Source organism: Mytilus edulis, chromosome 8 (genome assembly GCF_963676685.1).
Source record: "Mytilus edulis chromosome 8, xbMytEdul2.2, whole genome shotgun sequence".
Classification (NCBI taxonomy): domain Eukaryota; kingdom Metazoa; phylum Mollusca; class Bivalvia; order Mytilida; family Mytilidae; genus Mytilus; species Mytilus edulis.
Window position 1 is genome coordinate 69,497,176 of NC_092351.1, and position 13,940 is coordinate 69,511,115.

At 30.4% G+C, this 13,940-nt stretch overlaps 1 protein-coding gene across 2 annotated transcripts in view; it reads right to left on the reverse strand.

The window, feature by feature from the left end:
* Positions 1-12,648, reverse strand: part of LOC139486132 (sodium- and chloride-dependent glycine transporter 1-like) — a 29,911-nt gene extending 17,263 nt beyond the window's left edge. The window contains exons 1-6 of one of the 2 annotated variants that reach the window (XM_071270850.1): positions 12,398-12,648; positions 9,767-9,799; positions 2,522-2,642; positions 1,662-1,793; positions 1,001-1,225; positions 557-722 (exon numbers count right to left, since the gene is read on the reverse strand). In XM_071270850.1, the coding sequence (XP_071126951.1) occupies positions 557-722; positions 1,001-1,225; positions 1,662-1,793; positions 2,522-2,642; positions 9,767-9,799; positions 12,398-12,412 (692 nt within the window). In that variant the 5' untranslated portion in view covers positions 12,413-12,648. The remainder of the gene's footprint in view (positions 1-556; positions 723-1,000; positions 1,226-1,661; positions 1,794-2,521; positions 2,643-9,766; positions 9,800-12,397) is intronic. The other variant, XM_071270851.1, reaches the window with a different exon arrangement.
* Between the last annotated feature and the right edge of the window lie 1,292 nt (positions 12,649-13,940).

The following is a 13,940-nucleotide window of genomic DNA, read 5'->3' on the forward strand; positions in this document are numbered from 1 at the left end:
ATTATACCAACCATGCAAACGATTTAAATGTACAACTTGTAATTATTAGGCTTTGATATAATCAATAAGAACAGGGTGTTGTTCGTTACGACGTTGAAAGTTAAATTTAATAGCTTCTTTTTAAGTGATGTGTAAATATTTAAACATACTTTACTTAACTTTGACACATAAAACGTGAGTCTAGAAGTATTTTGATGTTTAGGATGTCTATATTTGTTTTGACGCTTTAAAAGGGTTTTGTGTATTGTCCCCTTAAGGCGCTAAGCACCGGGCTAAGCATACAACATGATGGTCACAATGTATTCCAGAAAACACGTTGTCAGGCGATTAATAATATCTGTTAAATATTTCTATAATTTATTCCAAGAAAAGCCAGAAGAACGTTTTTTTTTTTTTTAGAATCAGCAATAATAATGTCAGTTAACTCTCATAAAGTTGTATATTTTCCTTGTTCGCAACCTTACGTTTCTGAGTATGAAGTTATTAAAGAACTCATTTATTCTAAATAGTTAAGTATAGCTGTGGACTTCTGCTTGAATGAATTAATTGTACTCACGTCCAATACTCATCACTAGGCACCTTAAGGTCTAGATCACATGATGACGTGTTATGAACCAGGAGATTACTAGGTATGTCCATTATTGTTGCATATGCTGGCATGGCACCTGCTGCTTCGGAGATGTTTGGTAACAGTTTTTCCAAACACATTGTGTCCTTTAATCCTATAAAAAATACAAAGCTTTTATAATGTAATGTAATCTTATACAACTTAAAATAACAAACAAAAAAATATTACCAATACAAATTATTGACGACGCACCGCAGGCACTCATCTCAGAATCCCCCCTTTATATACCTTTATATAACACCACCTTGAGTGCCTGTGCGACGCACTCATTTGTTAGTTAGTAAAATAGGTTCCTGGTTGATATATTAAGAATTGATTCAATTATTTAGTGAAACTGGATGAACAGACTGTTTGTAAATTTATATAACTTACTGAAAGCTTCTTTTTTAATTTCTGAATCATTTGTCATAGAAGCAAAGTTTGGATAAGCCTCTTGTCGACAAAGATTAGTTGCCCATTCAGGATCGCATTCTGCCCATGGTAACTTTGTATCCAAGTTGACGAAAGACACCATCATGTAGTATATAGCGTACATAATAATGACATTATAGTATGCTGAAACCATGGCACTAATCATAACCATGGCCCATCCAACACCTAAAAACACAAACAAATTATGCAACACAGCCAAATAAACATCTCATAAATACATAAACCAATCATAGAAAATCAAATGTATCTAATTATCTAAGATGTATACCTAAGAATAAATACAAATTAAGCGTTTTTAAAAAGAGTTTCTATAGTATCTTGAAAAGCACAGTAGTAAGAGAGACGAACAAATAAAAGAACAAAACTGTACAACGTCTGTTATCTCTAGTTATATTCACAAGAACCAAACCAAAGCATGTACGTGTATACATGTAATAATTACATTAACCAAGTCAGTTAAGATCGATTTGGGGTAACTGTTGTTCTTTGTTTAGGTTGGTATACACATGTTTTATAGTAAATAACAAATAAATATATTACTTATGTTTAAAAAAGTGAACAATTCAGTAAACGGTGGTTACTTTAATAGCGTAGAACTTACCCATGAACATTGGATTTGCAGCCCAAACTGTAATTGGTCCTTGAGAAGCAAACTGCCCAAATGACAATTCAAAGAAAAACAAAGGAATTCCAGCGATAAACAACATAATAGCATATGGAATAAGAAATGCACCTGCAATACAGTAAATACAATCATGCTGCATATTAAATATACAACATACTTATACATTGGTCTTTCAAGTTTGAAAAATAATGAAAATATAATGATTTATAAATAGAATGAAATTCAGAACAGTGTGGCTGTGGCCATTGATTGACACATTAAATTCATCCATTGACTGGGACAATTTATTGAACGTTTGTATGTAACAACTACTGCTCACTATGTACTTTTTAAAGACACCTAAACTATGGGGTCACCAAAGGTTCTCAACACCTTAATAAAGTAATTTGAAAAACTAATCAGAAATAACACGATGTTTTGATTTATATCAATTATATAAATCAAAACATAAAGGTTATTCCTGATTAAGTTTTTGAAATATTTTATAATTAAAGGCGTTAAGAAACCTTTGGTGACCCCACAGTTTAAATGTCTATCGTAGGTACGTCGTGAACAGTGGTCGTTACAGACAAACGTTCACGTAAATTGTCCCAGTCAATGGATGAATTTTAATGTGTCAATCAATGGCCACAGCCACACTGGTTTGAATTTCATTCTAATCAACATTAGTACTTATTTAATTTAGGTACCTTCAGCTGAGTGTTTTAATATTCTTGATAATACGGATACATGCTTCTCGTTTAAAGACAACTTGCAGTCATTTGAAAATTATTTTTAACTATTATTATAGTACTTTTAATATCTCCATTTTTTAAATTTTCTATTGTTGTACTCACCGCCTCCATTTCTGAAACAGAGATATGGAAATCTCCAGACATTGCCCAGTCCTACAGCATAGCCTATACATGACAGTATAAAATCTAGTCGCCCAGTCCAATTACCACGTTCAATTATCTCCTACACAAACATTAATGCAAAAAGATATAATACATATATATATAAAAACCATTCCAATAAACATTAACTTTTAGAAAATACCAGCTGTAAGACTCTCTACGGTAAGTATTATATATGCGAAGCGTGCGCTGTTGTAAATTGCATTAGTTGCAAGTCATATAAAAAAAATCTACCAAACAGATATTTTTGCAACAATTCCAATGAACGAATTTTCATTGATATATTAAGTGTTTTTTAATTTTATTTCTATATTCAGAAAAAAACCCCATACATTATCATTATCATTAAAACCACAAAGTGTGTCTTTATATATGTGTATGTCATTGTTATCTTTAACATGTGTCATATAATATTAGAACAACAAAGAACCTGAATATTTTATATTTTAAATCATCTATTTTATAAAAAAATAAAATCGGAAGAAGTAAGACTTTCTTAAAAGCGGGGCGAACGAAACCAGAGGGACATTCAAACTCATAGATGAAAAAATCAATTGACGCCATGGCTAAAAATGTAAATTAGACAAACAGAAAAACGAGATGGCACAACATAGGGTAAGCAGATCCTGCTCAATATGTGGCACCAGTCGTGTTGCTCTTGTTATTACAAACCCGGTAAATAGTAAAATTCGGTGGTTTACATTTGTGGAAAGGAAACTGGATTGTAATTACGACATAAGGAACATATCCGACATCATCTGTGAAACGGATATTCCGTAACGGTCACCCAACTACGTGGTGGCTTCTGTAAAATTTACGAAGGGATGATTTCAAATTCAACATTTAGAACTCTTGATTTACTAGACAATAGACAATACTTTATTAATAAACCTCAGACACATAGGTGTACAAGAGGACATCATATATACACGTATACACATGTTTATACTCAATACATTCACACTAAACATAATAATGCTACATACATGGTAAAATATAGCAAAATGTCAATTTACAAACTACCATAACATTCAACTCAAAACAGACTAACATAAATCACAATTATCGTGTAAGAATTTTTAAAAATATTGCTAAGTTTTTGTAAAGTTCTTAGACTACATGACAAAATGTAAAAAGCTGTTTCAATTTGTACTCCGTTTGATTTGCAGTATAATATTGTGGTATATATCTAGTTCTAAGCAGTTTTATTTCTTGTTTTTGACATTTAAAAAGATAATGAAATTCATCTCCTATTCCATTTCCACAGATATGACAAATTCGTGCATTTTTTGGAATTCCGGACCATCTTCACGTTTCTACAGGAATTTTTAAATTTGAACATCTGAGTTTTGCCATATAAATCCTGTCACACAGCTTCAACTTTATCAAATAGGTTTCCAAACGAAATTCATCTTTATAAAATGAATAAAATGTACCTCTTGAAGAGTTGTTCATTTGTGAAAACCAATGTTGGGTGAATTGGTCATTCAGTTTTTGTGAAATTATGTTCTTTAATCCCAGTTTATCCAATGGAAGTTGATTTTGCCAAATAAAACTAATTCCATTTTCGTCAAATATGGATTTAACGTACGTAATCCATTTAAATTTTGTGGGGTTTTGAAAATGTAATTTGAGCATTAATTTATACACACTGGAAGATAACTTGTTATTTTCCGATAATAAGTTATTCCAAAACAACACCATTCTACGTTTAACAATGGTTTCCAAAGGGAATCTTCCGAGTTCCCCATACACCATATGATTTGGTGTACTGCTTCTTAATTTCAAAATGTTTTTGCAAAATTGAAGGTGTATTTTTTTCAATGCTTTCTTTATTTTCAAATCCCCGTACCTCTGAAGCATATAATAAAACAGGACTAACCAATGAGTCAAACAGTTTTAGCTGCAAATCGACGGGAATACATATATTTTTTATTTTTCGGTATAGAGCATACAAAGACTTCTGTCCCTGATCAAGAAGTTTTTTTCGTGCAGTACAAAAGCTACCGTTGTACACCAAGGTAGCAGTAGGAATCAACTATTTCAATTTTTTCACCATATATCATAAAATTATGATTTCTTTTTACATAGAAATGGAAAGTTCGCAATGGGGAATCTGAAATTACTCTTTTGTTGTAAAGACCGACTCTCAATGTCAATTTATAGATGTTAGTCAAGATATGAAGCAGACTTAACTGTGGCTGTTGTATCGTTTATCTCTAGTTCTTAAATTAGTTTTGATACCAAAACTCAGAACTGAATTAATAAAAAAAATCGGCAAGGCAATAACAACAAAGGGAAGGATGTCTTCCAAGAATATACGAGTAAATCAGAGAAAGTAGTTGTTTACCAATTTTCAAATCTAACAAACCTTTTTTCAAAAGAAGGCTAAAAAAAACTTAAATTGTACGACGTAAAACCTAATTCCGATGCTGACTTACTAAAACACGGATTAACTTCGAGTACACCATTTAGAATAAGTTCCTAAAATTTAAACCACCCGTTAAATGAAGCAGGTTTCGTTTGGTTATAACTAAGATGTACAATTTAAAGCTTAAGATAGTGTCCGCCAATTATGGTATTGACCCTAATTGTATAAAACTAGTTTCTCCTAAAAGTAAAGATCAGTTTTCAGTGAAATCATCATCTATATACATATAAGTATATAAGTACATGTATATGGTATATTTGTTTGTTTATTAAAACACGCATTTATTTTAACGACATTCATCGCAACGAGTTGATACCATCAGTTAATTAAAATCTACAAGCTTGTGGCATTTGTTTTTTCTTCATTTTATGATTTATTTACCCGGAACTTATGCATTGAACACCATTTTAACTTTTCGTGACGTCAAACGGATAGAAGAAAAGCGAACACCCGACATGATTAAAAGATTGTATTCGTAAGGTATAATGCTCTGAAATTTGGTCGGTTGACCAAACCCCACAGATGAACAAAATGTAATTATCAATCGTAACAAAATTTGATGAAAAGTGTAACGATAATCACGAAATAAGCAATAGTTGATTGATTATCAATTATACAAAAAAAAGAACTCTTGGTTAAAGTTCAATATCGTAGCAGCTATACGTAGCTGCTATCAATATCTATGTAGCAGCTAGTCTATAACTACACGTTCAATAGTCAAAATCTACGTAGCACTACGTAGCAGCTACGATATTGAACGCAGCCCAGTTAAAGTGGAATTGTTTAATAAAATGTTGCTTCTTTTATAACACAGTCACACGAACTATAAATAGAAAGCGGATATACTTACATGTGTGTTCTTTATATTCTAATGGTTATTGATCTATAAATCGTATAAACTATATAAATATGTGACAAAGTCCAAATTATGCCAATAAAGATTCAGAATTAGCTGGTTATTTGTATGGATATGAAGTTTTGAATTATTCAGGAAAAGTTTACTGTGAAAATACCTTTATTTTGTTGATGTTTCCTTTAAAATATTTGTTTAAAATTTGATCAATTCTTATTTTTTATGGATTCAATTTATCAGGAGAAAACATCTCCTCGGTAGATAAATTTCAAGAATTAAAAAACCAGCAAAATTTGAACTTCACGCATGGTGATATTATCAACGTAAGTAGAAATAAATATCTCCAAAGTATATGCACTTGATGTACTAGTAATATGCACTAACATTTTAAAATATTAAAAGCTATTCAATAAAGCATTTCATAAGTAAACACATTTCAAACATAGAAAGATATATTAATAACCTGTCAAGCGGTACGTGAAATCAGAGCGATAGATTATATGTCTATGGTGCAATATACTCGAATCTTAAACCATGAGATTTCTATTTTATTCCTATATAACTGACAAATATGATAAGCTGACAAAAAGTCAGAGGAAATAAAAGTCACAAATATTGCTTTAAAAATGGTTTGAAAAAGTTACTGGAACAATTATTCTTTATTAAATACATTAATTTTACAGCTGAGAAAAATACATTAATTTTACAGCTGAGAAAATTGTTATGAGCCTTGATAAATGAAAAATTGTTGAATTTTAACCATGCAAAGGGTATATTTCTTGGCACCATAAACATGATAAAGCCAATCAAGTACCGAGCCAATTTGTTTTATAAATTAGTGAAAAAAATAAAACTAAGAAGACATTTTGTTGACAAAGTTGCCGCTTTTATAAATAAGTATTATTATAATTAGTTCTATAAAAAATACATTTTGTGAATTTTAGTCCCGTGTCGTTTTGACCGCGACTTTTCTTACAACATTATGAAAATATATTGGTTTCAGAAATTATTTTCTTGATAAATGAAAATAAAGGAAAACTTTTCAAACTTACGTTCTATTGGGCTTTATATATCTATAATTATTATCATTTATCGTATTATGCTCAACCATCATCATGAAATTAAAATGTTGAATTTCTCAAATCCTAAAAAAAAGTAAGAAGGAAAAAAAACCCGACAGAAACATATTGTTGGTGTTTAGGCTACTTAAATTTCAATTGGAAATATCCTACCAATCAGTGTTTATTTGTGGAGGCAACCAAAGTACCATGAAAGTGTAGCAATCGACCTTCGATTGAAAGCATCAAGCACTATAGTCCAACACATGTACAAATAACGCGACCAACACATTAATGTCGTTTTAAAATATAGGACCTCCTAACAGTATCGCTATTTTGGCACACGATTTAGAAATCGAATGTTAAATAAAAGTTACAATTTAAATGCTGTTTTAATATCAAGCGGTACCGCTGCAATCGTTTATGAGGGTCGTTTATATATAAACTTTATGTTTTGGGTGAAAAGGAAATGAAAGCTCTTATCTCGCACTACGTTTGCGCGCATTTGGGGATTAAAATGTTTTACGTTTGCGCGCAGCTTTTGATTACATTTGCGCGCATTCATTTTACAGGTAAATTCAGGTAAAAATTTAAATTAAATTACATTTGACTATATATATTTTTCATGTTCATAATAAACATGACTATCAATTATTAATTTTGAAAATATTTCTTAATTCAAATTATAATTTGTTCATATAAAATTGTAAAACAAATTTTAAAGTGAGCATTATAAACTCCGTAGTATAGCTTAAGACACACATGTAACTTCATTGCGAATGTTTCAGAATAAAAAGTGTTTCAATGAATAGTGATCGTTTTTAAAATTAGTAAATAATTTAAGTTATTTTTTTAAAGTTACACCAAGGCACAAACATGGAGTTTCGGCACGTAACAACATGTGAAGTAATGAATTTATCAATTATACCTTTACCTTTTCAAGATTAGCTATGTTTAAGCATTTTAACAATTTTATCTGTATAGATTTCTAGGATTTAGTGCTTGTGCAAAATAAAACGGAATTATCTTGCTCGAAATCCCACTTCCACCTCATCGTTGGTGAGCAGGGTAAATAATTGAACAAATTATAAATAAATAAGTATTATTACCTGTATTTTACCTGGGTTTACCTGTCAAAAAAATGCGCGCAATTGTAATCAAAAGCTGCGCGCAAACGTAATGATTTTTGCGCGCAAATGTAGTGGTAATGCGCGCAAACGTAATGCACCGAGTCTCGCAGCCTTCAACTGTCACACAAAAGAAAAGAAAATTGTGTATTGTGACGACAGGTATTAACAATACTTCATAGGCATTTACGATACCTGTTAGACATTAACAAGGTCAACGTATCATTAAAACATGAACTTAACCTATTCACTATATACCGTTATGTCATCTAGTTTCAAATTTAAAGATATTCCCAAAGTCATTAAATTTTAGTTTTATAATACATTCAATACAACAATGTATATACCTCAAAAGAATTGAAAAGAATGCATTGTGTAGTGAGTTTAATTTAATCCGAACCAGCCAGTTACAACTTCACCAGTCAAATTTGAACTTGATTTGACTGACATTAAAGAAATATTTTCACAATATAAAACTTTTAAAAACTTTTTCATTAAATTGATATGAGACTGGAATACCATTAGGCCAGAATACACTTACTTATGAAATAAAACTTTTATACATTCAGAAAACACAGGAGTACATTTCTTTGATGTGCATCGAATTGAAACGAATAATTATGAAGTAAAGGAGAAAAATGTAGTAAATAAATCATCTCATAACTTGTTAATATAAGCATGATATATTTTCCTAGTGTTAAGATTATTTTTTACATACACAATACGTGCGAAAAATAATGCACTTATTCATCATAGTTTATGTCATAGTTTTCAAAATTACTCTTCTTCGTTACGAAATAGCCCCCTTCATGACGTTTATTAATAACACCCGAGACTTTGGCATGCTTGGTTCAATATTTGAAAACACAAAGAACGAATAAATTGAAGATTTCCTTGTATAACATCCAGTGTCAAATAGTTCATGCCATTTAAGAACAATAACAAATCAAACATCAAAACAACTTGAAAGTTTCTGCAGAAGGGCGAAAACTTTAGACAGCCACTGCAAAAAGGTGGTATGTCTAGTGGTATAACTTTCGGTCACTTTAAAGAGCTTATGAAATCCATTCTTTTATAATTATACATAAACACTTTCCTTAAACAGGGCATTGGAATCTTATTTTTATTCCGATCAGACGCGGATTACGAAGAATAATAATGTGATAAGTACTTTGATTTGATTCGGATGATCACAAATCCCATTCCATTAATCAGGATGACGATTAAGTAATATTTGATAGGAAATCCGAATCAACGTAATTTCAGTGACTTTAAAACTTTGTTGTGTCGAATGTGATCGTAAATAATTAGCTCTTACAAGTTATTTATATTAGTTCGTTTTTTCTTTAACTGTTACATTTTTAATGTACAATGTTTACATTTCATAAATCTTATTATTTACCAGTGTCATTTTACCAGCAGACACAGTGGATGACTTGACTCCGCCGTAGGCTTGAATATAGTTATGTAGCAACATTTGATTTAGTAAACAGTTGCAACAGTTACTGTATGTAGAATTACAACTCGAAATGGGTGCGTCTGAAAGATTGGATACCCTCGCAACGACGATTGATATTTATTCAATTCTGTAGGGAAATGTATATTGCTACTTAACAACTCAAGCTTTGCTAAATCTATTAAACATATAGTGAAAAGATCATCATGTTAATATACAAAAATAAATAGCATTAAAAAGTCTGCTGGTGCAATTCTCACCTGGTCGTTGTAGACATCCGCTTTTTCAGCTTCCTATTTTTTGTGTATAAAAAACAAACCTATATCACAATGACTAAACGAAAGCTGGCAGATTTTGAGGGGAACATTAAATATATTTGCTTTATGGCTTTGACGATTGACAGAAATCAGCATTGGGGAAAATTATAAATTTTATCTGGATATCGTTCGTGTGAAAATGGTGAAATAAATCTGTTTTATGGCATATGAAAATCACATACTTTTCTGATAGCATTAATCCGTCATCAATGTATGATTAGTTATGTTTTCGTTACAATACATATTATCCCATTAGTGGTATGAAAACAGATGAGAATAAATTGATACATTTGTACATACATATATTTACAACGAATGCAAATTAAAATTTAAATACTTTTTTTGTGAACGATTTCAGCTACAATGTATATAAGGCATTTACAAGTTTCATATTTAAAGTATATAAATATTTAAGTATCCCATGCCTATGATTTGGTGATATCATTATACAGGAATCAATTTTTCTTGCCTGTTATAGTGTTTGAAGGGCTAGTAACTAAATACTAGTATTTGTTTTTATCTGGTGTCAAATTTGTAATTTTTTAATTTTGTAAGAGATAGAACTAAGTTGTCATCAAACTTCACATTTTGTTCACAACTTTCGTTCACAATTTTCCTGATCAAGGCTGATCTAGAAATGCAAATCAAATGAAGCAAAAAGTAGTTCGTGTACTCAGTAGTTTCAGTAACCAGATTAAGAATATAGTAACCATCACTCTCATCAGTTTTTCATTTAGCGACGGATCCGGTTTTGAAATCTAGATTCAATAGCAAATATTTAATTACTGCAACAATTCGTGGAATCGAAATGTGAAATTCAATTTTTTAATTTAATGCAGATTTTGGTAAGCTGCTTATCGAATCTTTTTTAATAGATAGCAACACTGAGCTCAGTTTAAAACTTGTGTGTGCAAATATGAATTTAATGGCTGTATAATTTTGTTCACACATACTAGGTATGTATACCTTATAAGCTGTTAATAAGGCGTTCGTAGATTTGTGTATTCTGTAAATAATCAATGAATACAGATTAAGTTTTGAACTTGTTTGTTCTTTTCCGGTTCACGAATTTTCGGTATCCCTCGGGCGTATTCTTGCCGACATAATTTTGAGGCGTTAGATGAAAAACAAACATATTTTATGATTTTGGTTTGTTTAACCATCATTTCGTTTATATATGTAATTTTACTTCGACTCCTTCCAAAGTAAATCAGAGCCTATAAGTTTATAGAAACACATACACACATATTAGCTTAGTAATGCGATCCTTTTGATACAATGTACCTGAACAGAATATTTTTATCTTCTTTACATTCAAAAATATTCGTGAAACTCTGTACAATAACGAAAAGGATAAAGTACACGCGTTGGTACTTCCCAATTTCATATGCTATTCAATGTTATAAAACATTTTACAGTATTATGCATTTTAGTATGGACCAGAGCTCAAAAGCAAATTATGTTTGAATATAAGTCTTAATAATAATTATTAACTGAGTTAATATGAATAGGTTCATTTCATTTATTCAAACTGTCACTAAGCTTAATGAAAGTTTTCATTTTTTTTATTACGTAATTATGTTTTCCATATCAAAGTGCACTGTGTTCTGTGTGGTTAATAAGTTAAATACCTGCATAGTTCTCATTTATCCATGACTCAAAGTGTCAGTATACCGCGATATTGAAGGATAGAGAAAAATACTTTTTTGAATGGAAATTATTTTTAAATTTACAAACGACAAACTTTTTTATTTTTATTCTATGTCTTTTATTTATAAAAAATTTCCATAAAGCAGAGCAAACCTATGAAACTTGAGGATATACGGTGTAGCTACCAAGAGGTCAAATACCCTAAAAAATTTCCTTAAGAAATAAAGTAAGCGGCTGTTTTCGTTTGACCTTAAATAGATGAATACAGATCCATTTTGCATTTCCTCTTACAATAATAAACCAGTTGTTAGAAGTTCATACCTAACATACATGTACATGAGCTCGTGTTTGTTCTTTGGCAGAAACGAGACGATTAATCAATTGTTTAAGGGAAACAATAATGATGTATCACATTACACTCGAGCCACTCTGTTCTGCTCTACAAAATCTGCCCGGGGAGTGGAAATTTTGGTAATCATTGTGCAGCAAAAGTCGCAATCAAACAGTTTTAATCAACGTTTGCATATATCTTAATAGAAACATATAAAATGCGTGCCTGTTGACGAACCAAATAAGTTTATATCCATGATAGATTACATTGTAACTGTAACAGATTACTCTTACACCAAAATGATTTTTAAATTTAAATTCAAACCGGTTTTTTTTTCTATTGACCTTAAATTTTCTATTGAAAAAAAATCATTCTATTTTTATCTATAATTATAACTTCTTGTATTTTAAAATAACTTTTAATCTTGTAGGAATTTTGTTTGTTTTATCTTTTTCATAAAACAAACTTTATTGCAATTTAACTTTTTTTTATATCACAATTAATTACAATTGTTTTTACATAAATTTGATATAATATGTAGTATGTCAGTACTAAACTGATAGAATTACGACAATAAACTTTGTATGACTTACCGCTTCCTTCCCCATGATTTTTCTTTACCAAAAATCCGTTATTCTTTATTGTTTCACTCAAATTTTGTCACTCATAACAAGTTTTAATTTTCATGTGTAGAGTTGTCACGTGATTGGATAAGGTTCAATGATTTGACGGAAAGTTTTCATCTTTTGTACCTGGTTTTACAGGTCCAAAAACAAGGTGACAACATAATAAAGATATATGTATTGGCTTATAAAGAGATGACGTCTATTTAAAAGGAGAGTACAGGATAGAAACACTTTGACCAAAAGTTATATACTTTAACAAAGACATGTTTTTATCGTTTGTTTTCTATATTTATGACATTTATATATCTGTCAAATTTATTGAGCAATAATTTTAATAGTTTTGTGTATTCAGTTGAAGGCGTAATTTAAAAACTTCTGACAAATGTCGCACATACTATTCAAGTTATTAACTATAGTGCCTAACAAGATTTTGTGAGGTAGACGAAATTGACTTTAAAACGATCGTATTGACTTTTGATGTGCAGAAATAGGCAGATCGGACATATTTTGACTTTAGTTACTTACTTCTTAAGTTTGGGATTAATTGTAATCAACATATTCCAATGAGACTGAAAAATGCTTTTTTTTTATTATGATAACTAATAATTTTACCTGCCGTAGTCGTGCGTAAAATATATTTCGGTATTTCTCTTACGAAAATGACTTGTTTAATGGAACAAAACGTATTATTTGTAAACTTTCTATTTACTCTTCACAATAGGCTTTTAAAAAATAAACTTTCCAACTGTATATTCCGAAAATTTTGTGAAAATCGAATAAGTGGCAATTCTTACCTTTCATACCTTAACTTTCATTGATAAAACATAATATTGACTCGTCCAGTGTCCAGTTTGAAGGTCATTTTAGTTACCGGTCACATTCATGCACGTTCTAATTAATCAATAGTCATGTATGAAAAGCATAAACAAGTTTGAAGGTAAACTAATAACAACTTAATCCAATCAAATTGCCTACGATTCAATAACAATGACCAGTCCACATCATAAAAATGTATAGGGGTAAACTGGGTAGGGAGAAAATGTCAGATATATTAAGTTCATTGTTTTGCAATAACGAGTAAAAATTTGTTAACCAATAGATTTGTTATAATTTCATAATCATGTCGTTATGTATTGGTAAAGTTTTTGGATCTTTCATTAGCGTATTTAAGGCTGTAGACGGTTTGGCCTTCAAAAGTCAACATAATCATTGACTTTATAAAGATAATTCGCCTTTTTAAAACATTGAATGTTTCACAAATAATACGCGACAACAAAGCAAAATCATTTCTTAAAACACTGCAAAAAAAATAATTCTGATTGATGCAGTGGTATTGTCATAAATTGCACTGGAGTGAACAGTGGTACATCAAACGTCGAATTCCCTCACACAATGTTATCACACACTATAACCACATTGATATAATAAATGTATATGAAATACAATTCTGGAAAAAAGACCCTTTTCACAAAATATTCAGAAATAATCAGAAAGTTATAAATGTGAATAA